Raw genomic sequence first — 25,902 nt, 5'->3', positions numbered from 1 at the left:
CATAAAAGTAATCTTGCAACTATTAATTCAGAGCAGAGGACTGTGAATTGTGTCCATCTGATTTTAGATTGGTCTGTTCTGCAAGCTATGGACTGTCATGAGTGTCTCAGAACTACAGAATGGAAACAACTCACTAAAATCCCAAATTAAAGGGATTTGGGACAGTAGAAGATGGGAAGAGAAACCATCTCAGTCAATAGGGAAAAATAAACAAAAGTTAATATTCCAGCTGCTCTATCTATGATCCTGCTCCCTAGCCCTTCAAGAGAAAGCCAAATCAGTTACTTAAATATACTGTGGAAAATTTCCAAGTAAGTGAAAAGCAATTTGATTTACTATGTGAAAGCTATACAGGCATCTTTAAAGGATAAGGATAACCTTCAAAGGATAAGGTTTAATGGTGCTACAGAAGTGGAAGTTACCGGTGTTTCTTAAAAGCCTCATGCAGCTTTGCAAGTTGCAGATTGCCAGCCTCTGCCCAGAAACACAATCCTGCATCTAGGTGAGAAATGGCTAGCAAGGGGACACTGAGCAGAGAACCCCAGACAGAGCCCACTCAAATGTGCCAAAAGAGTAGAACGGAGTGGTCCTGTTGGTATCCAGGAAGTGGGCAGGCAGAGCCCACTGCTAAAGGACCTCCCCCCAGCCTAAGGGGAGGATCCACAGGTCCGTGATACCAAATAATTGCGAGAGACAACGGGAGTGAGGTCTCAGGGCTAAACGAAGGGACCCTGACGGGGACACCGAGCAGAGAACCCCGGACAGCGCCCACTGCTCCTCGAATGTGCCAAAAGAGTAGAACGGAGTGCTGGAAGGCAGGTCTATCAGCCCTAGAATGGTGAAGGTGCTTTTCTCCCTGAGTTGAAAAGAGGTTACTTCAGGGCAACTAGGGACATCTGATTCTAATTAAGGGCTGCCTGTGACCTTTAAAAACCCCTCTTCTGGTGAGAGAGGGAGGAGGGATGAGAAACAAGCTGTAGCAGAGCTACTAGCAGCAGGGAGAAAAGGCTTCTCCTGGGTGGAAGGCTGCTGTCCTCCCTATAAGGGAAACAACCTGATTGAGTGCTGTTTGGGAAAGGACTGGCATTTCTTTCTGTGCTATGAGCTTGTTTCTTTGTTTGGCACTCTCTGTCTCTTGCATATGGCATCTGTCCATAAGCCATTTTAAGGCCTCCTCTGTGACATTGTGGCTATCGTCCAATTCACTTTTGAATCCATATTTGGGTTACTGCGTCATGATGTGTTTGGTTTGGATGCTCTCACTGCAGTCACATGGGGAAGGGGTCTGTGATTTTTCCATTCGTGCATCAAGCAGCTGCATCTTCCATGGTTTGTCTTGATACAGTTCATTGTGGTCCAAAGTCTGCGTGGCAGGTTAAAACTGGGAAGGCGGCTTGTTTGGAATAGTAGATGAAGTCCAGACACTCTGCTATTCACTGGCCCGATCCAGAGACATGAGGTGGTCATGTATGACCCATAGCATTTTTAACAATTTCAGGCGGTGTTGGGGTTTATTATCCATAACCTCCTAAATGGGAAGTCTTTGTAGCATTTAAGTTCTCATGCTGTGGCTAGATCTTGAGGGATAGCTGGAGGTTGGATGTTTGCTAATACAGAATGCTACAGCAGAGGCGTTAATTTTAAAGTTCATGTGATGATTTCCATGTTCGGTTTCAGCTGCCTATCCACAAGATGGGCATGGCAACTTCTTGTCCACACCGATGCACAATACTCTGCAACTGAGTACACCAGGGCTAATGCCACGATGTTCACAGCACCAAGGCAGTTGATCCTCAGCTTTTTCTGCCTAACCTGAAGAATGTTGGTACAAGTCTCTGGATTAGAGGCTTCTTTCTTGAGGTGGTCATGAAAGTCAGTGTGTGGTCAAGAATGATACCAGGATATTTGGGCTTTGGGTCATAACGTGCAGTTACACCAGAAAATGGTACTGTTAGAGTGTTTTGTGTGATTCTGTTGTCAAGGTGGAAAGCAGAGACTACTGATTTTGCCCATATTTAATCTTAGTTGCTACTTTTGGATGTACACCTCCATGATCTAAGGTCAGAGGTAAGGATCATTTCAAGTTCTTTAAAGGCACAGGCCTGAGTTCATCAGCAGATCATCAGCATTGCAAACTTCTGTGCCATTGTTTTAGGCATATCACTAGTGTAGAAACTGAAGTGTTGGAGCAAGTACAGAAGGTGGTAGCTCTCTTATTCAAAGGGTGTGGGTTGATAGTTTGACCTCTGAGGTATGTATGCATTCTTCTGCTGTTAAGCATGGTGTTCAGCAGCCTAAGAATCCGCACATGGGGGATATACACTCCAGACTGGCCAGTTTCAGTACCAGCTCATCCTTCCAGACTGTGTCATATGCTGCTGACAGATCAATGAAAGTAATTCTGATCATGAGTTTTCATTAGAATCCAGCCTCAATGTCTGTAGTGAGAGCCAGGACTTCGTCACTGCAACTTCTGTGGAGGCAAAAACCTGCTTGATCCTTGGGTAGACTGGCATCCCCAGTGGGCCTGATTTGGTTCAGAATCATATGTTCCATCATCATGTTGGTGGTGCTCAAAGGGGAGATTGTCCTATAACTGGAATGGTAATCTGCAGGTTTTCCAGGCTTTACAAGTACAATGACCTTGGCTTCTTTCCACACATGGGGGATTACTCCAGTCTCCAGCATGTTGGTGAAAAGCTACATTATCCATTTCCATGCCAGTGATGCAGATTATATAGGAATTTAGGAGAGATACTATCTTTTCCTGCTGCTTTTCCCCTTTTTGTGGCTGCAATGGCTGCATTGGTATCATTAGCGGTGAATGGCCCAGACCATTGGGACAAGAGTGCATGTGGATATCATCTGCTGGAGGGAGCTGCTGCTGGATTTGTCTGTGATACTGTTTGTCCATTTGCTGTTTTGATGTCTGCAAAAGTTTAGCAGTGATGGCACTGGCTTCACCTGCCACCTAGTGGCATGTGTGGGATTTGCAGCTCCCAGGTATCTGAGCAGGTTCCAGACATACTTGCTCAAGAATGTGAAGGTGTTTTTGTTTTGCTTTTCTTAAGTGCACTACTTGGGCCTACCTTGTAAATATTGAAAAATAAACCAGAGTAAAGAATTAAAAAACACCTGGAGTTGGAGAGGGACAGGGAGAAATGCTGAGGCCAGTGAGGCAAAGGAGGTGCCTTGCCATAAGGCTAAATGTTTAGATGGAAGTCTTAAATCTACAGCTTAGTTTAATGGATAACAATCACAACGTGTGCATCTAAGGCATTTGAAATATATATATCCCATGCAATTTAGGGCTTTGTACTTGGCATAGATGTAGCATTTTTCAATATCCTGGGCCAATATTTCCATCAGACGTGCCTTCAACCACGCTAAATATATTTTGCCTTTACCAGATCCCCATGGATATATACAGAACTGCTGACCGTCAGTGGCTGTCAGCGGCGTAGGTGCTGCAGTTCTGTACAGTTGTATCCTTGTATATTTCAAATTAGTCAATGCAAAACTCATTTAAATCATGTACAAAGTTTTCTGTATTAACCAACATCTCATATTGTTCTCTTTAAAAAGCAGCCCAAACAGAATGTCAGAGCTAGCTCGGTTTGACAAGTGTGTATTCTGTGAATCTTAGAATTCATTCTCCATAATCTGAGCTCTCAGTAAAATTTCTCAGCCTCCTGCTTCTAATGATAATCTTTGACACATCATCATTTAATTGTGCCTTATATAAAAACTGAAACATGTATCTACAGCTGTGATTTTCCCCAATAAATTCTGTGGGAATGTAAAATTACAAAGCTATGGCCAAATCTAATCTCAGATACTGGGCATGCGTAACCCCAAACCTATAGTAATAACTTTTTATTTAAAGGAAACTAGGACTTGAGGTGCTGCCTGTTGTTGAACTGAGATTAACATCAGAAGCTTAGTTGTGTGTTCATTGCAACACATTTAAACAAGTAAAGCAGCCCCAGATATTACTCCGATTCGCTTGAAATATAAAGTTACGTGTAATTAAAGAGATGGGGAAACATCCTGCCCAGACCTCGCTGTGCAGTTCTACTCTAAAAGTCATCTCTAAAGCTGGCATCATGTAGTTTCATGTCCATCTGCTCTGTCTCGGGGGCTTGGCAAGGATACTGATATTAACACCTTAGAAATGCCTATAAATTAATGATTGTCTTTCAATGACTGTATCTAATTCCATCTGTCTGTAAGTAAAAATGTGTTTTATATCTGCCAGCAGGCTCTGTGCCACCATCTCATGGTGGGCTCTGAACATCATGCTGGCTTTCTTTGTTTGCATGTTATTACCTGTAATAAAGATTGTGCAGGATAAACTTTGCCGTTGATTATACCTCTTTGCCTAAGCAGTTAGACAGGGCTCATCGGGAGGGTATATGAACATCTTACAACATTAATTTACTAAACTTTCCAAGAGGCTCTGTGGTGTTTATGTAACCCTTTGTTTTGAATTTAATTGCATGGGCGAAATTGAGGGAAAATATTGGCCCTGCAATGGGAAGTTCAGGCCCAAACTACTGTTCATCGAACCTAATGAGACACTCGGTGATGTAAAATGAGAGTTGTATCCATGTCTTTACTTATTCAGTCTGTAGAGGATGCAGCAGCCAATGTAGAATCCAGCTCCTTCTGATTGTGAATTCACAGAAGAAGCAGACCTGCGAAGGAGGAAGTGGGTGCCTTTACGGTCACTCTTCTGATCATGTTTGCTCTTTAAATTTCAGTTTGGATAAGGGGAATGAGCAAAATTTCAGGCAAATTATTTTGTCCCAATCAATTTTCTTCTCCCTATCCAGCACAGATGTGTGCTGACTCATTGACTTCATTGGAATTGTCTAAAGTGCAAGCTGTGCCACAACGCCATCCAGAACCGCTTGGTGAAAGCCATCGCACCACACATAGGGGAGGTCGCAGTGAACTGCGACATCCCTGGTACTGACAGCCAGCCGCGACCAGATGTGGTCGTCACTGACGAGGCCCAGAAAAAGATCATCCTTGTTGACGTTACCGTCTCCTTTGAGAACAGGACTCCGGCCTTTCGTGAAGCCTGAGCTCGTAAGCTAGAAAAGTACGTTCCCCTGTCCGACACACTGAGAGTGAAGGGCTACGAGGTGCAGATGGACATCCTGATTGTTGGAGCCCTGGGCGCCTGGGACCCCTGCAACAAGCGTGTGCTGTGGATCTGCAGGATTGGTCAACATTATGCCCGGTTTATGTGGCGCCTCATGGTCTCAGACACCATCCGATGGTCCAAGGATATCTACATCGAACACGTCACCGGCCACCGACAGTACCAGGAGGAGTGAGCCAGAACGATACCATGAATCAACTACGAGAAAGGGACTGAGACTTTTTCCATTGGACCACATGAACTGGAACCATAAACTCACTGACCATTAAATCTAACCAAACAAGGCTAAATCCATCCTCATCATCGTATCCATTCATTATACTCCACATCCAAACATAGCCATTATATGAACTTCATACCCTCATATCTCAATGTCTGTACTTTGCCTCAACAACCTTTTACCCACAATCGAGGATATTGCAAATCATGTATTCCTTACAACACCCGATCTTAAACTGAACTTCGCACCCTCAATAATCTGTACGCTATTCCCTGATAACCAGAAACTTCTACGCTTAAACTCTGTACTGTTCACTTTTTTAAAACATCATCTTAATAAAAAATTTAAATTTGCAAGATCAGTCCTTTAAGACCTGCTTCTGCTAATCTGACCTGCATGTGACTCCTGCTTTTAACAATGGGTATTGTGTGTTTGAGAACTGCAGACTTTTTCTCCTCCTTTGAAAAACAGGAAAACAAAGGTGTTTGTAGGTCCTTTCCTCTGTCACCATTTCTGCTTTCCCTATCCCATCAGTTCTCAGATCCATATAGATTAACATAAAAATCAAGGCCACTTCTTGCGGCTAGTAATGGGTCCTAAGATGAGCAGGAAGGTAACCTACAATTTTCTTGTTCACCCACAGATGGCTCCTGCCCATCTCAAACAACCCTTTTAACTAGCTATGTAATTGCCACTTGTATCACTCATAAGTAAGGATTAGTATTTTCAGTGAAGAAAAATTAAGATGAACAATAAACTGCATTAGCCAGTATAACAGTACGTGCAGTTCCTTTCCTCTATGCTCAGTCTGTTGTTAGATCCCTAATGCCCTGGTTGAAATTCCAGTTTCCTTTCAACTTAGGTACTGCAAAACAAAGTTGTTATGGACAAGTAAGCTCTTATCTTTACTTATGGACCAGCCTCTGAGCAGTAAACAAAGCCATTGACTTTAGACAAAAGTAATATCTCACCCTCAAATTTGCATAGTATCCTAGAGGCAAATTCTCTCTTCAGAGATGCACGTGCAGTTCCCCTTCCACAAGAAAATGGGAGTTGTGGGCATAATTGTGAAAGCAGAAGTTTTTTCTAGCTGAGAGAATTTCAGTGCAACTGCTGCTTCAATGAATGGAAACCATGCACTCTGGTTCTTCAAAGCCCTGCCTTTTCTAAGGTAACCCGGATGCCTCTGTTTGGTATCTGAAGAAGGGATATAATTCCCTGCCAGGCTGTGTGACCCAAGAACCTCTTAATACCAACTGACAAAGCAAGAGAATGCAGAGAGGTTACAGGGATCCATTGAGGCTCATATGTACATTCTAGTTTACCAAAGAGTGCCATGTGAGATCTTACATGAAAGCTGGTGGCACACTGGTCATCAATATCATTATGAAAAGAATGTACAGATACCATGTGACAAGTTACTTATATAATATGTTCTTAAAAGTGTGCGGGCATGGGGCAGGGCAGGGCTTGGTCACCAGAAAAGGTGACAAACAGTTTTTCTGTCTAATGAGATGTTTATCCTTGTATCTGTTTACATGTAAATTGAGTATTGCCTCAACATAATGGGCTTTTTATCAGCAGTTTGAACTGAATGCAAAAGATTGCAAGAACTTCAGAAAGATACTAACAGAAGGAGAAATAAAGCAGGGGAAAGAACCTTATCTTGAGGTCTACATCGAAGATATGCTTGAGTGTATTTGGGGGGCAGAGAAGATACTCAGGTCCCCTTCACTGAAGAAATGACAGACGGAAACTTGGTTTCATGAAAAAGGGGTCTTAACCAGGTGTGGTTGAAAACATGGTAGGGAACTTTGGGTAACATAAACTTTAGATAGGAGGTTAACCTATTAGTTAAGTTTACTCTTGGGAAACCATTTTATGATTTTGTTTTTACATGTAATTATTTCCAATATTTTTACCCCTTGGCACTTGAATCCCTCTTCTTTGATAATAAACATATTCTTGTGTTCACTATAAATATATGTAAGTGTTGTGTGTCAAGCAAAGTGGTGCTCTTGAACTGAAGCTTACAAGTTGGTGAGTGTACTGTTCCTTTGGGAACAGCAGCCTGGTAATACTGTGAGTGTTCTGTGGATAAGGGGGGGCTGTAGCTTAGAGTGACCAGATGTCCCAATTTTATAGAGACAGTCCTGGTTTTTGGGTCTTTTTCTTATATAGGCTCCTATTACAACCACCACCACCCCCGTCCTGATTTTTCACACTTGCTGTTTGATCACCCTATGTACGCTGCAGGGAAGGCTCTGAGGGCTGGGTGGTAGTGGTGTGTGCCTATTGCTACCTGTGCAGACAGAGTGCAGCTTGCAGAGGCCTGGAAGGCAGTGCTTGTGCTGCCAGAGGTGAGGCTGTTGGTTGCAGAGACCTGTCTACAGCAGGCACAAACAGAACTACATCACACTAAGGGCGGGTGGTGAGGTACTCCTGGGCAGCATTATACAGACCCAATTCCTCTGCAGAAGAAAGGGAAGAGGAGAAGGAAACCCCTCACCTGACTCCCTTCTGGCTATATGGGATGCCACAGATATTAAAGCTTGTCCTGCAGTACCCCTCACTTTGTCAGCAGGAGTTGAGCCGCTGCAATCCCTGTTGCTTTTTTTAGGATAGCACCATTGTGTAGAACACCTCCAGCCTAATAATATTAAATGGAAGCCACACAATACAAAAATGAGTTAATGTGAACTTGGATAGTAACAGTCACTTCTGATCATCTTCCTACTTTTCCGTAATATGCTGCTTTAGTGCCCTAGAGATTACCCTTTCTACCTCCTTTCAAACTTCTGGGGCTAATCCAGCATCCAATGAAAGATGATTATAGTTCTAATAACTACTTCCATTTTGTGTGAGTATGTGTGATATATAAGGGAAACATAATTCAACCTCAAATTGAAGGGCTAGGGAAGAAAATTCTCCTTTAGGCCAGGTATCCTATAATTGACAACTTTGGGATGCTTGCACTTTCGTGTGGAGCAGTTGATACCTGCCACTGTCATACACAGGATACTGGCTATACGGAACATTGCCACTGGCCTGATCTGAGGTGGTAATACCTGAGTTTCTAAAATCCACAGTAGGGGTGGATTTTCAGAAGTGCTCAGATTAACTCTGCTCCCAGTGAAGCTGCAGGTAAAACTCTCATTGACTTCAACAGGATCAATGAAAATCCCACCCTAAATATTTGAGGTATTTTAAAATGATTGAGAAAATACATTTATCTGGCCAGAAATAGGGAAGTGAGAAGATGCTTCATAGCAAAACAAATGAAATGCCCCAAATCAAACACAGAGACCCTTCTGTTATTTGTTAACACTATGAAAAGATATATATAAAATTTAGATAATAGAAAACTGTTTCCTTCCTCAGAAGCCTTTCCACCTATCTGATCTGCTAGGGGGTGCAATTGTTCTGGCTTTCCCCAGAGGTGGCCCATCAGTACATTTTGTGTTAAGTGAACTGAGAAACCTTCATCCCTCTTGGCAGCAGTAGCTCCACAGCATGGCTCCTTAAACCCAACTAATTAAAAGTAGAATAATTATTCGGCTCTTGTGAACAAAGAGTTCTCCCTCTTGTTTGTCTCCCACTTCTGTTCACTACCAGTACCTTTCGACAAGCTGGACACTGCTCTGTTAATAATGTCAAACCCTGCTCCAGAAGGCAGGATAAGGTAAAAAAACACCAAAAGATTGGGTTCCTCTAAGAGCAGGAAATCTCTAAAATAGACTTTCTTCCGCTCTTCCTGCTCTGAGACTAGTGTTTCCCATGGGCTCCTGTGTAGCCTGAGCACTCTTTCTCTGTCTAATGGTAGGAACTAAAAAGTGCAGTATTACAGAACATTTAAATGGTCAATAGTTCACAGAGAGTCAAATTCTAGACTTAGGGAGTCTTTTTAGCCCTAAGTCTAAAATCAGGCTGGATTGAGTCAATAGTGAAAAGTCAACCATATAGTCTCTTCCCTATTCTTTTCTGGTGACTTTATGAATTTTAAAGAATTTTAACCATTAATTTAACAACAAGGTCAAATCCTTATAATTTCTTAGATAATTTCCCCAAAGAAGTGTGAATGCTTAACTAAAGTGTTAATAAAGAAGCCTAATCATAGAATTTTCAATCTAGACATTATTAAAAGGACACTATCACTTAAAAATAAAAGTTCTCTAATGCTTAAGTGAAAGAGTAGAAAAAAATAAGTTTTCTCTGTTTTGTTTATTTGCTGACAGCACTTTTGGCATAGTCTGTAAAAGCAGCAATGAGTTCTGTGGCACCTTAAAGACTAACAGATGTATTGGAGCATGAGCTTTCCTGGGTGAATATCCACTCCGTTAGACGCATGTGATATTTGGCATAGTCTGTTTCCCCAGTATAGTGAGTTACTCAATTCTCCATTTGCTTGTGTGGGTCTTTCAGACTGCAACATGGAAGAGGAAATATAAAAACATGAATGTGAAACCACCAGAAATGACAGAAGGATATAGGGACAGGTCAAGTACCAGAGACTCTCTTTAAGTAACTTAAAATACACTTGATTTTAAATCAACAGTGTTTCTTTAATTAGTTCACGGCTGATAATCTGATTGGAATTTGGGATTAGAAGCAGAGTTTGGGTACAGAACCACCACTGTTTTTCTATCAAACACAAATTTAGGGTTGCAAACTCTTACAATTTTATCACCAGTCTTGCAATATTTGGTATTTTCTAAAGTCATGAATCATGCAGTTATGTGAGAATCACAGCTTTCCTTTTTAAAGAAGTTTTTATCTCCAGCTGCAAAAGTTTGAAAGACAAGCCCAGAAGGCAAATACAAAGAATCCACAATTTAAAAACAAAAACAAAAAACCAACTCATTATTTGTAAGCTAACCATGACATTTTGTGGCCTGACTCATAATTTTTGAACATTGATGTAGGCAATACTGCTGCACTGTTCAGATTCAGCCATATTTACCAGTTCAGCTCTAAAAGTGTTTCTGGTAGAGAATTTGGGGAAAAAATTACTGAGTAACTCCATGTCTGTCCAGCAACATCCTCCCCAGTTATTGCTAATAACCCTCTTGAATTAAGAATCCACCTTCTCCCCACAGTTAAAGTCCTGGGGTGTAGGACCAATGAGATGCTCCCACTGGCCCTTAGCACTCTCTGCCTCCCTGGAGCTCAGCAGGGACTGTTTAGCTTCTGCCTCCTTCTGATAAGTTCCATTTGGGGAGGGTTGGGCCAGAGGCATGTTTTATCACTGATCTGGCCCTAGAGCAAAGCTCCAGGGGGACACAACAGTGGTAGAGTCTGTTCTTCATAGCAAGAACAGTGCTGTTCCCTAGCTAGACAGAGAAGCTGTGAGACTTGCAAGCAAACTGGTTTAGCTTGCTTGTCTCCTGCTTCCCCCAAACCAGCCCCCTTAGGTTCCAGGACAATTATTCTACTGATCTGAAAAATCAGCCCAATAGAAGGGTTCTTCATGTCCTTTCTGTGCAGGAGACTTTAGCAGAGAAGACTAATTCCCTTCCCTCTCTTTGACTGTCTCAGGTCTAGCTGCAGGAAAAGGAAAAATGTTAAGTGTCTGAGGCACCTGGCCTGCTGTAGGGCTGCCCCTTCTCCCCATTGGTCTGCCAGGCCGAGGCTTCCCCAGGCTATAACCATACCCCCCGGATGCCGGCAGAGTCTGTAATGCAGCATAGCAAGGAGGTGAACAGATGGTCTTTGACCCTGTCAGTGGGCATTGGGGGACTCTGGTAGAGAGGAAGATATTGTTGATTTAAGTGCTCCATCAGGCTTTGTTGTGCTTTGCTGGGGTAATGGGCTTTGCCTTTCTCCTGGCAAACGGGCCTTTTCCCTTCTCCATCAGTCCTGCCATAGCTGTCCTTTCCCCTGCGCCCTATGGCTTTGACTTCTCCTAAGGCCTTGTCTCTCCATCTCTGCCCTGAACACCCCTTTTACTGCCCCTTCCCTTCTCCTGCCAAAATTCTGCTCATCTCCCTTAGATCCTTTTCTTTCCACTCTCCCTCCCACTTTAGCATTGCTGAATGGGGTCTCCACTCCCAACCTGGCATGGCTGAGTGGGGTCCCCCAGTCCCTTCCCCTCTCCCTATTGCTAAATGAAAGTCCTCTCTCAATCTCTCTCCGCTTAGTGCAATTCCTCTGATGGCCCTCTTGCGGAGTGGAGTCCCCCACAAAATCCTCCACCCCCTATTACTGAGTGGAGGCCCCCCTCCAAATTCCACTTGTGCTTCCCACTATTGGGCTGAGTCCTGTCCCAAAGTCCACTCCTCCTCCTCTCCCCCGCCTCGCAGAGTGGAATCCTCCCAAATCCCCTCCTCCTCTTCACAGCGTGGAGCCTCCCCAAATCCCCCATTGCAGATTGGAGTCCCCCCAAGTCCCCTCCTCTCCACCATAGAGTGGAATCCCCTGGAGCCTCCCTCGCAGAATGGAGCCCCCCAAATCCCCTTTTCCCCCTTGCAGAGGGGAGCCCCCCAAATTCCCTTACCTTCTCAGTCAGAGTGGAGCCCCCCTCTGCATAATGGAATCCCCTCAACTCCCCCCTTCCCTGTCCTTGCAGAGGGGAGCCCCCCGAACCCTCTCCCGATCACAGAGTGGAGTCCCCCTAAGTCTCCTCCACAGAGAGGAGCCCCCAAATCCCCTCCCGGTCACAGATTGGAGTCCCCAAAAGTCCCCCCTGCAGAATGGAGCCCCCCAAATCCCCTTCTCCCCCTCGCAGAGGAGAGCCCCCGAAATCTCTCCCAGTTGCAGAGTGGAGTCCCTCCAAGTTCCCCCTGCAGAATGGAGCCCCCTCAATCCCCTCCCGGTCGCAGAGTGGAGTCTCCCCAAGTCCCTTTCTCACTCACAGAGGAGAGCCCCCCAAATCTCTCCCCCTCTGGGTCGCAGAGGGAGTCCCCCAAACCTCCTCCCAGTCGAAGAGGGAAGCCCCTCAAATCCCTCCCCTCCCCCCCGCAGAGGGGAGCCCCCCAAATCCCTCCCCTCCTGGTCGCAGAAGGGAGCCACCCTCAGTCCCCTTCTCCCCCTCGCAGAGGGGAGCCCCCGGCAGAGGGAGCCCCCCAGGTCCCCTTCTCCCCCCCGCAGAGGCGAGCCCCTGGAGCCCCCGCAGAGCGGCGCCGCGGCCGGCGGGCTGGGTGGGGTGGCGGCGCTGGGCTGCCGAGAGGAAGTGACCGCACGGGGCTGGAATGCGCAGCTGGCGGGGGAGCGCGTCCCGCCCGGCTGGCAGCGATCCGCGGGGAGCCGGAGTGGCGAGCGGGGCCCCGCCGCGATGCCGCACTTCACCGTGGTGCCGGTGGCGGACAAGCAGCGCGGGGACTACGACAGCCTGGAAGGGCTGAGCTGGGTGGACTACAGCGAGCCGGGCGGGGCGCGGGGCCCCGCGGACCCCTACGAGGCCGCCAGCGCCGAGGGTGAGTGGGGCAAAGTTCCCCCAACTTCCCCGGCCTCTCTCCGGGATGTGGCGCTGGGTTGAGGACTTGCAGCCTCTGCTGGGGCTGTGCGGGGCGGCGTCTCCCTCGCTCTGGGTCTGGAAAGGGGTCCAGCCCCCCCCGCCAGGCCCGCTATGAATGGAGAGGACCGGTGTCAGGATGAGCACAATGACGCGGGGACAGGCGATTCCTGTCCCGTGCAGACAGAGGGTGGTGTAGCCTCGGGAGAGAGGCGCTTTGAGTGTGTGTGCAAAGCCCAGCTGCTCGCCAGGAAACACGTCTAGTTCCATCAGCTGACGCTCCACGCTCCAATTCTCCTTTCATGAGATTGAGAGAGTGAAACTCCATCTTTAAAAAGCCCTCCCCCGAACAGCTCACCTCCACTGGCCTGTTCGCAGCTCGTTAAAATCTCTTCTTTAATTACAGGGAATGGGACCACTCCTGTGAGTAAAGTTACTCATTGCTCGAGTGTGGGTAGGATCATTGTCTGCTCTCGTTCAGTGTTACTGCTGTGCCCAGTATAATAGGACCCTGATTATGCGTTGAGCCTTTGGCCACTATAGTAATGCAAAATACTTTAGGAAGCTAAGACAACAGTAAAAGAGCCATGCAGTACTGGAAATGATTCACAGACTTGTACATGCGTATTTATTGTTGGTAACTAAAAAGCTGCGTGGATGGAATATTTGATTCTGGATTTTCAAATCTTTCCTTACCACTGTTGGTAAATCTGTCTGTAACAGTGAGGTTTGCAATGTTATACTACATTGTAAAGATTTACTGGGTGAAAAATCTTGCCTAGGAAGTGAAAAACAAACAAAAAAACCACAGTGACTAACTATTTTAGCCTTTTGTAGCCTAAGGATGCAATAAAAAAAAATGAGGACTCTGGTGGCCCTTTAAAGACTAACAGATTTATTTGGGCATAAACTTTCGTGGGAAAACCTCCCACTTCTTCAGATGCATGGAGTCAATGCAATGTTAGTAGAGTATGTGAAAATCAATTTAGAGGTCACAGTTTTGTTTTTAAAATGACAGGTGATGGAACTTATTTTTGTTCCGTTTTCTTAGAGATGACCTGATGCAATTGTATAATGGGCTATTATCTAGAAGTGGTTTTTAAAATTAAATAATATGCTGTGGCTAGCCACCAAATAGTAGTTATAGCTAGCCTGTCTGTGTTGCACTGACATTCAGCGAGAGACAAGAAATATTTTTAGTTACAATGGTTTTGCAGAAAGATGCTATGCCCCTACAATTAAAAAACTAACCCGTCCTTCGCTCCTGGCCCCATTCCCTCCCCCTCAAAACAACTTTTGCTCTTAATCACTTGTTGATAGTTTTTGTCTTGAAATTTAAGTTTCTTAATGAGGGAGATTGTAGAATTTGTGGCCTAATCCTGCACATGGAAGGATTTTTCATGATTTGTGATGAGAGTGTTAAAAGCTAACATGAGTAAATATTTAAGTGCTCTCAACTAAATAAACTCAGGATAGACACTGTAGCTAAATAATCTAATCTCACGTTACTGTTAGCTTTTCCTACTGTGGTTGTGTACTCTCATTCCTTTGGTCAGCAGGTCTGACAGCTATTTTTTAATGTAAAGTCAGTGCTTAAATAATGTAGCAAATACTCTGTGCATTGTCTCTGGGCTACTTTTACAGCTGCTTCTGTTAGGCACAACTGCTTCTCATTAGCAGTTAATTTATTTAAAGAGGCAATCTCTTTGGAGGGAGGGGGCCTACCTAGGGTGACCAGATGTCCTGATTTTATAGGGGCAGTCCTGATTTATGGATCTTTTTCTTATATAGGCTCCTATTACCCCCCATCCCCGTCCCGATTTTTCACATTTGCTGTGTGGTCAACCTAGGCCTTCCCTGGGGGCTGATGGTGGGGAAATAACATTTTAATTAGGCCACTGTTCAACTGGTTGCTGATGTCACTGTTTAGCCTTTCTGGATGTTTCATCGTGACTTTTAAAATGAAATGGAATTTAAAAGACTTAAGGTGGGTGACAAAAGTGGCTACAACAACACTGCAAGAAACAAAGGAATTTTAGACATGCAAAACAAATAATAATCTAGCTCTATAAGTGATCAAAACAGTGAGGCTCCAGATGCAAGTGACAACTGCGTTCCAATATGCCAGACCAAGGTGTGTTGTAATAGCTGTGCACACTTCTGGGATGCTTAATTAGTGTGCCATTGTAAAATGCCTTCAGGAGTAAAAATCCTTTCACAAGCATAGCAGGGGGGATCTCAGTTCAAAAGCTTGCCATGGTCTAGGAAGGTCAAGCATGATTCTAGGTTTTTTAGAACTTTCTAAAATGAGTTATAAAGTGCACATGCTGGTGGAGTTCAAGCTGTTCAGAACTGGATTTATCGGGCATCCAAGGTCTTTTGAGGGGCAATTTCCAAATACTAATCTTGGACCACAGAAAGAACCCTCCCAATCGCACTCTCAGGCCATGGCTACTCTTACAGTTCTGCAGCGCTGGTAGTTACAGCTGTGTTCGTACAGCTGTGTAGGGCCAGCGCTGCAGTGTGGCCACACTGACAGCTACCAGCACTGCAGTGTGGCCACATTTGCAGCACTTGCAGTGCTGTTGGGAGTGGTGCATTGTGGGCAGCTATCCCACAGAGCACCTCGTCCCATTTTGGCGCTGTGGCTTGTGGGAAGGGGAAGGAAGTGTGCGGGTCTTTCCGCTTCCTGTTCCAACGCCCCGTGGTGCTTTGCTACTCATTCCGAGCATTTTGGCGGCATTGTGAGTCTGCAGTGCGATTTCTGAGATTTCTGTTACAAATGGAGCCTGAGCTGCTGAGGACCTTGCTGATGAATGTTGCCAGCACATCACGCATGGCAGTGGAGCTATTCCTTCAGCTGCAAAGTGACAGTGAGGAGTCAGACGATGATATTGAAACGCCTGACGCTCAAGACACTCAATTGCTTGTGGCAGTAACAGACGTGCTCAGCACCGTGGAACGGCGCCTTTGGGCTCGGGAAACCAGCACTGAGTGGTGGGATCACATCGTCCTGCAAGCCTGGGATGACGAGCAGTGGCTGCAGAACTTTCGGATGAGAAAAGCCACTTTCATGGCACTGTGTGCTGAGCTCGCCCCTACCCTGCGGCGCAGGGACACGAGATTGAGAGCTGCCCTGCCAGTGGAGAAGCGGGTGGCTATTGCAATCTGGAAGCTGGCAACTCCAGACAGCTACCGATCGGTGGCGAACCAGTTTGGAGTGGGAAAGTCCACCGTTGGAATGGTGCTGATGCAAGTTTGCACAGCCATTAATCGCACCCTGCTAAGAAGAACTGTGACTCTGGGGAACGTGCAGGACATTGTGGATGGCTTTGCACAAATGGGTTTCCCTAACTGTAGAAGGGCAATAGATGGGACGCATATTCCTATTCTGTCCCCACCCCACCTGGCATCAGAGTACGTTAATCGCAAGGGGTATTTCTCCATGGTTCTGCAAGCGCTTGTGGATCACCGTGGGTGTTTCACTGACATTTACTCAGGATGGCCTGGAAAGGTGCATGATGCACGCATCTTTCGGAACAGTGCCCTGTTCAGGAAGCTGAGGGCCGGGACTTTTTTCCCAGACTGCAAGATCACAGTAGGGGACGTCAAAATGCCCACTGTGATCCTTGGAGACCCCGCTTACCCCTTAATGCCTTGGCTCATGAAACTGTATACAGGGAAGCTTGACAGGAGCAAGGACCGGTTCAACTACAGGCTGAGCCGGTGCAGAATGACTGTGGAGTGTGCTTTTGGCCGTTTGAAAGCCCGCTGGAGGTGTCTTTATGGGAAGCTAGATTTGGGGGAAAGCAGCATCTCCGCTGTTATATCCACATGCTGTACCCTCCATAATATTTGTGAAGGGAAGGGTGAAAGATTCAGTGAGGAATGGACCTCCGAGGTTCGACGCCTAGAGGCTGAATTTGCACAGCCAGAGAGCAGGGCTACTAGAGAGGCCCAAGAAAGGGCTTCAAGGATTAGGGATGCCTTAAGGGAGCAATTTGATGCTGAGAGCCAACAGTAATGTTTGGTGCCTTTGCTGTGCTCCTTTCTACCTTGGGGTACAGTATTTACCACTTTCTGCAATAATAAAAAGTATTGTAAAAGCCATAAAATCCTTTATTCAAAGTACAGTACATAAAAGGCCAGGGGGGTTAGGGTGGTGGACTGTACATTCAGAGGTTTGAATATGTCCTGTTTGGATTGCTATTCAATGTCTGCTGCACTTCAGGATTAATATGCTGCAGAGTAATGGGGGTGGAGTGCACAGGGTAAGGATTGTAGTTATCAGGGCTGGTAGGTGATCGTACAGGTGTTGGGGGCAGCTGGGGGTAATAAGAAACTGGCTGCTGGAGAAAGGTGTTTTGTGCAAATACTGGGGAACAAGAAAGAGAGCTTCGGGAGGGTTGTGGGTTACCACGGTACAGATCTGCCTGCATGGCTACGAGAGACTCCAAAGAGTCAGTTTGGCGAGCCAGGAGGCTTATCATGTGCTTTGAGGTTTTTTTGGTAGCCAATTCCTTTCTCCTGCTTTGTGTTTGCCTCCACTCATACATTTTCTCTCTCCATTCCTGCGTCTTCCTACTTTCTCTGTTGTAGTGATTCATAACTGCTTTGATCAATTCTTCTTTTGATTTTCGCAGATTTTTTCTCAAGTTCTGCAAGCGACGTGAGGCCGGTGATCCGGCTGCATTAGCCAAGGTCACTAAAAAAAACATAGATAGAAACATGTAATTCACAGAGGCTACATTGTTTATTATCACACAGTGAAGGAGTTTGTAGACTTTTTGTAGCATCATTCCCACATACCTAACATAACACAGAGAGGCCAGGGAAGCGAAGGCATGGCGAGCAATGGGGTGAGTGTTTCTGCCCCGACTTCACCTGGGAGGGGGAACTGACTGATGGCTCACTGGGGTTTATCTGCACTGGGTAGAGGAGGTAGCTGGTGGCCTGCACAGGGGACAGTAGGGAACATGAAGCTGGCGAGCTGCTGGTGGTGGGGAGCGGTCCGCGGAACTGCCGGGCTGCTGGGGGGGGGGGGACGGAACGCACCGCGGTGCTGGCTGCCTGCTGGCAGGGGGATGGGGAGACCAGAACGCAACACGGTGCTCGCGACCTGCTGGCGGGGGTGGGGTGGGGTGGGGTGGAGAGAGACTGCAAACCTGGCGCCCTGCACTGAAGTATCCCTAAATTCTCAATAGGGTTTCCTACTGCCAGATATATCACTGCTGCGTGTTACCTGGGAAGAGAGGGAGGGTCTTCTACAGCAATGTGGATTCCGCCCTGGTCCCTATGCAGCTTGCCTGTGTGCAGCCATGGTCCCCCCACCCCTCGCTGCACAGTGCATCGGACGAGTTAGCCTGACCAGGACAAGGACCACAGTGGCTCTCCCTATAAACTTGCGAAAGCACATTGCCCACGCTCTGGCTGCAACTTTTCAAGAGATTACCGAGGCCAATTACAGAGACGTGATAGAGCAAATCAATGGGCTATTCCACGTTTAGGCATGCATGCAGGCAGCCATAACCCAAACCGTCCTCTCTCAAAACATAAAATCTGCTTACCCCGAGCACGCTCTTCTGCTTCTTCTTCACCAGCAACTTCCCGCTGCTGCGACTGGCTAGCCTCCTCCTGGCTTGAGAAGAGCTCCTGGCTGCATGCCTCCTGGGACTCTGGGGTGTCTCCCTCCACGCCAGTAGCCTCACTGTCAGCTTCCTCTACACCCTCCCCCACTTCTCCCTGCTCTGAACTCTCCATTGTGCTCCTAGGATTGGCAGTGGGGTCACACCCAAGTATGGCATCCAGCTCCTTGTAAAAACGGCAGGTCGTGGGGGCAGCTCCTGAGCGGCGATTTCCCTCACGGGCTTTGCAATAAGCACTGCGCAGCTCCTTTACTTTTACCCTGCACTGCAACGCGTCCCGTTCATGGCCCCTTCTCAGCAAGGACTGTGATATCTGCCCATAGGTATCATAATTTCTCCGGCTGGAGCGCAGCTGTGCTTGCACAGCTTCCTCACCCCAAACACTGATGAGGTCCTGCAGCTCGGAACTGTTCCATGCTGGGGCTCGTCTGGGGCGTGGAGGCATGGTCGCTGATTGATTGATTGATTGCACTCCACACCTGGCTGAGCAAACAGGAAGGGGATTTTTAAAATTCCCGGGGCATTTAAAGGTGGGGTCAGCTGAGCCCAGGGCAGTGGAGTGTGCAGGATTACCAGAGAGGCTTAAAAGGTATGCTGGGATACCTCCTTATACCCCGGAGGTCAATAAAAGCGCTGGTGGGGTCCACACTTGCTGACCAGCGCTGGATCACCAGCGCTGGAATCGCTACACCCGAGGCTCGACCGGGTGTACAGCCAGCGCTGCAACCAGGTAGTTGCAGCGCTGGCCGTGCTTTGCAAGTGTGGCCACATCCTAAGTTGCAGCGCTGTAACCCCCTCACCAGTGCTGCAACTCTCTAGTGTAGCCATGGCCACAGTCCAAGACCAGCACATACTTAGGGCTTGCCTACACTCGAAACTTCAAAGCGCTGTCGTGGGAGCGCTGCCGTGGCCTCCTGGCGCTTTACAGCGCTGTAACTTGCTGCGCTCAGGGGAGTGTTTTTTCACACCCCAGAGCGAGAAAGTTGCAGCGCTGTAAAGAGCCAGTGTAGCCAAGGCCTTAGAAGACTTCAAATACAATGTCGAACAGAACAATTCCAGTGAAAGCAACAATGGTATGGTAATGTGTGCTTACTTTCACACACCCCATTCCTCACCATAGAAGAGAGTTTCTCCGCTTCAAAGAAATGTCTTTATTCATACACATCCTTCTTCTCTGCCATATAATCTACAGTCTCTTCTGAGAACATGCTAGATTTTCTGCTTCTGCATTGGGATTTTTTGAAAAAAAATTGGATTTTTAAAATTTAAATAGGGTTTTTTCCTCAAAAAAGCATTTTTATCAAAAAATCCGATCTAAAGACAGTTTTAATTAAGATACATTATAGCTCAAAGACTTTATCATGGAATAGGGATTATAAATTCTAATTCTGTAGTATGAGACAATATATTAATGTAATGTTTAAGAAAAGTTTTATAAATGAGTTCCAATAGTTCATGGATTAGGGACCTAATTTTATGGGGTTCCAGGGGCTTCTGTATAGATTATTTAGGTTACTCTTTCTATCTACCCGATGGGGCTCAGTCTAAAAGATACCATCAAAGATGCTTAATTTTGCAGTTCTCAAACTGTGGATTTGTGTCTCCAGAGGTAATATGCTTGTTAACAGCAAAACTGTTTTTAAATAAATAATATATAGAGGTGAGAAATAACAGACCTCAACCCTATTGTCCCTCTTCAAATTTGTGTACACAGAGTCAGTCCCTTACCTCTCTCTGAAAGTGTGAAGTTTCAAAAAGTTCAGTGACTAGAAGATTGTTGGGGGCGGAATAGATCTGAACAAGGAGAAGAAGTCTGGAGATAAATGTGAGAAGGGAGGGACAGGCAGTAGAAACAAAAGTGAAACTGTTTGAGCAACATATTCCAGAAGTCTTGAGGTCTTTCTGAGTGTAGGCTTGATTGATTTGAGATCTACCATACCATTCTCTCCCTAGAGGGGAAAACCTAAAGTGGCAGTAGGCCATAAGAGACCCAGTTTGGGAATAAGAACCATTCAAGAAATATATGTTTGATGATGTTTTAAAGAAAGTCACACCAGTGAACTGGTGAAGGTCACTTAAGCACTTGGATTCAGAGAAGTGATAATCTCACTTTTAACAGCAGTAGCTTCTTCTGCTGGTGTAGAAAGAATATTTTCTTCCTTTGGACTAATTCATTCCAAATTGAGAAATTGCTTGGGACCTGAAAAAGCAGGAAAGCTTGTTTTTCTTTTCCTGACTATGAAGAAACAGGAAAATGAAGATGAAGATGACTGAGTTAGCTACAGAAGCCAATATTTGAAGTTTCTCATGTTGACCTGGCTGACATAGTCAGTTTAATTATTTTTTTTAAAATATTTCATGTAACTATTTTAGTTAAAAACAATTTTAACAAAAGCGAACCTGATTTTAAAAAGCTTCAGTGTTTAACTAAATTCAAAAATTCATATGCTTGTTTTGTTAAAATATATGTTTGCTGTTGAAGAAAAAAAATCCAGAATACATAACATTGTTGTTTCAGTTAAATAAAACAATATAAATATCTCTCTGGTGATGTTCACTTCCTAATACAGCATGGCAAGAAAATCCTCCAAATATTAATGATAGTTCACCTCCCAATGACTTCATAAATATCTGCTTCAATTGCCTTTGGTAAAGGAAATAACCAAACAATCATTCATTTTCTGATATAGCTGTAAAACTAATCTGAAAAGTTTTCAAAATAAATCACTTAAAAAACATATAGTGTGTACCTTCTGAAAATGAAACCTACGTCTGCCCCTGAATTGTGAAGACTATGTATTAAGGTTATAAAAACCAACAAGAATGCGCTTTTATGTAGAAAACCATGGTTAAATCGAGTCTTCCTGACTAGTGATTTAAATCAAATCCACCCTGATCCAAGTGAAGACAAGGCTTTTTGTAATGTTAGCATGAGTTAGTCTTTACTTCAACCAGCTACGGGGGAGTGGAGCCTAGTGTGTACCTTCTCCACATGATGGAACCATTGATCACTTTCTGCCCCTATGTTGAGGCTGAGTAGGAATGACCACTGCGACTACTGGGAGTTACTGCTCCATGTGAGTAGAGAAGGGAAGAGAGCCCAGGCTTTTTGTTGTGTCTATCTTGCTCCACGTAGCCACTGCTGAAGTCCTGAAAGCAATTTCATTTCTCATTTTAAAAAAACAACAAAACAGCTGCCTGTCCTGCATATTGGCAAGCTGACACATCATAGCCCTGAGTGTGCTGTTTTTTAGACTATTACACAAAAGTGTGCCTGAGGGGGAACAGCTGACTTACGTATACTCTGAAGCTGACAAATGTCCGGTGAAGGTTCTGTGTTAATGTGTGTTGTGCTTCAGGAATATTTTTGTTTTGTTTTTAGCTGTAACGTTTTCCATTTCTGTATCTCCCTTACAGTATTTATATGGGCTGGGTCACATCAGCAGAGCAGGGGCGTCAAGATGATAAATGGCCTTGCTACTTCTACTGACATGTTAGTTCCTTTCCTCAGGACCCACAGCTTGGAGGCTTGAGGAAGGGGGAAAGGCTTCACTTCCCATCTCCCAGTGATCTCCAACCTTGTAGTTAGAGCCTGGGAAGTAAAGACCCACTTACTACTACTGTTTTCGGAGCCCAGCAAAGGGAAACTCCAGGTCTGGGGAGAAGTCACTTGACTCTTTTTTGCTTCTGCTGGGTTCCATGCTTTTGTGATTGCACAGAGGAGACAACTCCCTTTGTCTCTTCTCTGCTTCCAAGTGCCTCCCTCCAGCTTAATGTAGAGGTGTAGGGGAGCATCCAATGGATGGGGAGTGCCAAGTAATAAGGCACATGCTGGGTGAGGGAGGCTCCCATGGAAGGCCGGCAGTTCCAGCAGGAAACCTGTGAAAGGGAGCCGGTTGGAACTGAGGGCAGGAATGGGCCTGCAGAGAATGTTTCAGGGTGTTCCGTGGCAGTTGTGAGTATGGATTGTGAGTAGGATGCTGACAGTTGATGGGAACCGTGATGTCAGATAAGATGTTATATTTTTGTGTAATTGGAATGGGTCACTACAATTTTAGTTAGTGATTCTCCCCAAAGTGCGTGTGTTGTTAAATAGGTACTCCATGAATACGTGCAGGGGTTGTCTAGCAATAAGTATGTTGGCACATTGTCCATTTCCTCCATGTGGCCCAGTGGAATGATCCCTGCCACCAGGGCTAGAGTGGTGAAACTAAGTAAAGTTATTTTTGTGAACATCTTGTTTTGACAGCTTGCTAGTAAGAGCTATGTTTGCTCCAGGTAGCTCAGTTTGACTGATCAAGTGGATGGCCTAAAATGACAAATTATGATATGACTTTATCATGGTAATGCTGACTCTCAACTCTAGTAAGGTTGAAATAATGGGGAAAAACCACTGGCTTTGATTTTCAGAATGGTCCTTAAACACCTGTCTCATGCTATAATACAGCTGTGTGACTTTTGTGATTCTGGGGAACTTAATTTGATCCCTCCCTTCCCTCGTCCCTGTCTGTTTGCTTCTTGGATTTTTTGCTTTTGAATGTTTTATTTTGTTTTGTATGGGATACGTTGCCCTCTTATGGCAATATAGCATTTCAACATTACAATTTCTTGTCAACGCTAGTTATAAGCAAATAAAGTGCAACACGAGTAACGCATTTTAACAAAAATATTTAACGTGATTATTTAATCCTATCAGTTGGTTAAATTGCTCACTTGTAAATAAAACAAATCACTCTCATTATTTATGACTAACCATGACACCTTCCTTCATTTGGAGGAGGGATGTAAATGTGTGAGCCCTGCTTTGTGTATCAGCAGCAGTAAGAATGCACACTTGGCATCCCTCCAACGTTTGAGATAATGCTGGTGACTTGGTAGGGTGTTCATTTAAAAAGGGGCAAAGAAATGGTTTGGAAGATGATAAAACTTCTATCTTAAAGCCAGGGCTGGCTCCAGGCACCAGCGCAGAAAGCAGGTGCTTGGGGCGGCCAATGGAAAGGGGCGGCATGTCCGGCTCTTTGGCAGCAATTCAGCCGCCGAAGAATGAAGTGGCGGCGGTGGAGCTGCCACCAAAGTGCTGCTGATCACAGCTTTTTTCTTTTTAATTTTTTTTTCCCGCTGTTTGGGGCGGCAAAAACACTGCAGCTGCCCCTGCTTAAAGCTGGTCTTTCATAAAGATTATTACTCTTCCCAGTCCTCAGAATGCTGAGGTCACCTCCATCATGTGCTTGACTTCTGCCAGCACAAGTCTGACAGTCTCAGATATGTGCCCTGTGGGAAGCTGTTTATCTTTTGGTGATATGTGAGGAATCGAGACTAATAAGCTTGGTGTCGCTGACCTAGTTTAGGCGGTGGCCACCTCTGGTTTTGCCAATGCACTTTCATGCTTATTTGCCAGTTGTATTAAGGCTTTTGTTGATTCCATGGAACTCAGTGAAACAGTGTTCTAACCACCCTGGAGCCTCTCCTCCAGAGATGGCAGGCTAGTAGTATGCTTACAAGTTGTATTGATGTGTGGAGTTGTTGGATTTTTTGTAGTAATAGGTTATGGTGGCCTGATACAATACAATACAAATAACTTAGTTGCAAGCTGTTTTTTTTTAAGGAGAGTGAAATTATGATACCAAGACCATATATTTTCACTTTAATCTTTTCCCCAAATAGGTATTTTTAAAATATCTGATGACAATATTTGCTTTTAAACATAGATTAAATTATTGAAGTAACAGCTCTTAGAACTTGGAACGCAGTTAATGTAAAATGTGTATGAAAATTCTTATAGTGTATGTAGCATTTTTTTCATTCCAAAACATTCCAAAACACTTGACACTTTGGTAAAGTCTGGAGACAGGAGAAAAATTGGCCTTTTTAATGAAATTAGACATCTTAACTAGTGTGTACCCGCATAATCTTTCCTATGTACATATATAAAAGCGCATTACTGAAATGCAGATGTTTCAGGGGCTGAGGGTAGCAGCCATATGGATAAACAGAGCCCAACCCCCTACACAAATGTGGTTTTGGTCTAGATGAAGAGACAAACCTATTTTTACACACTTACCCTTGTCATTCTTCATGTTAATTGAAAAATGTAGACTGAAGCCAAGCAAGAGGGCGTTGGGGAAGATTCTAGGAAGCAGCTCTGCAGGGAAGCAGAGTGAAATAACTTTGGAATGTGGAGCCCAGTGTTACTTCCAATAATGGTTGAACTGACTCCTATGTGATTTCTTTTCCCCTGTCGAGTGATAAATGCCACGGGGCCTTTGTCTAAATTTACCTGCTTTTCAAAGATAAAGGCTGAATAGCTCTGTCAGGGAAGTCACTTTAACCCACTTTCTTGGTGTCTCTATTTGTTAAGTGGGGATAATGATGTCATGTAAGCAGCGGCGGCTCCAGGCACCAGCGCTTCAAGCGTGTACCTGGGGCGGCAAGCCACGGGGGGCGGCCTGCTGGTCCCTGTGAGGGCGGCAGTCAGGCAGCCTTTGGTGGCATGCCTGCGGGAGGTCCTCTGGTCCTGCGGATTCAGCGGTAATTCAGTGGTGGGTATGCTGAAGCCGCGGGACTGGCAGACCTCCTGCAGGCATGCTGCCGAATCTGCAGGACTGGGGACCTTCTGCAAGCATGCCACCAAAGGAAGCCTGCCTGCCGTGCTTGAGGCGGCAAAAAAGCTAGAGCCACCCCTGCATGTAAGTGCTTTAAAAGCCTTAGATGACAAATATAACGTGAGTTCTTCGTAATGTTTTTTATGTAAACCCTTGGATCAAGGAAGTTGAGATATTTCCAGCCTGATGCTTTGATCTGACTCACTCCCTTCAGCTACAAATACAATATGAATGTGATGCAGAGCCACGCTGTGCTTAGGTGCCAAAGTGATAAATACCATAGAACCACCTTGTAAACATCGATTTAGGATATAAAATAGCCTGTAATGGAAATTGAGAGTCCGAGACTAGATTGTATGAGATTGAGGTAAAAATCTCTCCCCTTTTTATGAAGTCAAGTGTGTGGTCCGGTTTATGGGCAGCTGACAGTTACTATAGCAATGGTACCAGGGCCCAAACTCAGGATGCAGCCTTCAGCATTCAGGTGCATAGGTCTGCAGACTTAGTGTGCTGATGAGGATAGAAGTGTGATATGTGGACAATGGGAAGAGTGGAGAAGGGCTTCAGGACTTACCCCAAAACTGAACATGACTGAATATGGTAGAGGAGAAGGCATATTCATTCTTCTTGTGGTTCAGATAATCTGAAAGCAAAGGTACTGCCTTGAGATTCTCATGGGAACCCCATTTAGTGTTGCCCCAGGAGACTTGTCAGGTTTCTGAAGCTTTTCAGCAGTTTGCACTTCGTCATGCTTACTGTATATGAATAGTTGCTTACTTTAAAAAACCATGCTCCAGGATAGCCTGTTTTATACG

General features: G+C 45.3%; 2 protein-coding genes across 3 annotated transcripts in view; one reads left to right on the top strand and one right to left on the bottom strand.

Moving 5' to 3' along the window:
* The window catches only part of SLC12A4 (solute carrier family 12 member 4), a 107,733-nt gene that overhangs the window by 12,444 nt on the left and 69,387 nt on the right, over positions 1 to 25,902 (top strand). Inside the window, exon 1 of one of the 2 annotated variants that reach the window (XM_050922684.1) lies at positions 12,610 to 12,802. The exons of the other annotated variant lie outside the window; for it this stretch is intronic. Within the exon in view, the coding sequence (XP_050778641.1) occupies positions 12,661 to 12,802 (142 nt within the window). The 5' untranslated portion in view covers positions 12,610 to 12,660. Of the gene's footprint in view, positions 1 to 12,609; positions 12,803 to 25,902 lie in introns of those variants that run through there. 2 annotated transcript variants of the gene reach the window in all.
* LOC127034165 (zinc finger and SCAN domain-containing protein 20-like) lies at positions 17,016 to 19,110 on the bottom strand. Its single transcript, XM_050922737.1, has 2 exons — positions 18,408 to 19,110; positions 17,016 to 17,545 (listed from the first exon to the last, which is right to left on the bottom strand). Exons 1-2 carry the CDS (start codon positions 18,928 to 18,930, stop codon positions 17,016 to 17,018), a joined length of 1,053 nt encoding a protein of 350 aa, XP_050778694.1. The 5' UTR covers positions 18,931 to 19,110.

Source organism: Gopherus flavomarginatus, chromosome 14 (genome assembly GCF_025201925.1).
Source record: "Gopherus flavomarginatus isolate rGopFla2 chromosome 14, rGopFla2.mat.asm, whole genome shotgun sequence".
In the NCBI taxonomy this organism is placed as follows: domain Eukaryota; kingdom Metazoa; phylum Chordata; order Testudines; family Testudinidae; genus Gopherus; species Gopherus flavomarginatus.
Note: the sequence above shows the minus strand (reverse complement) of the source record. Positions and strands in the feature narration are given on the sequence as shown.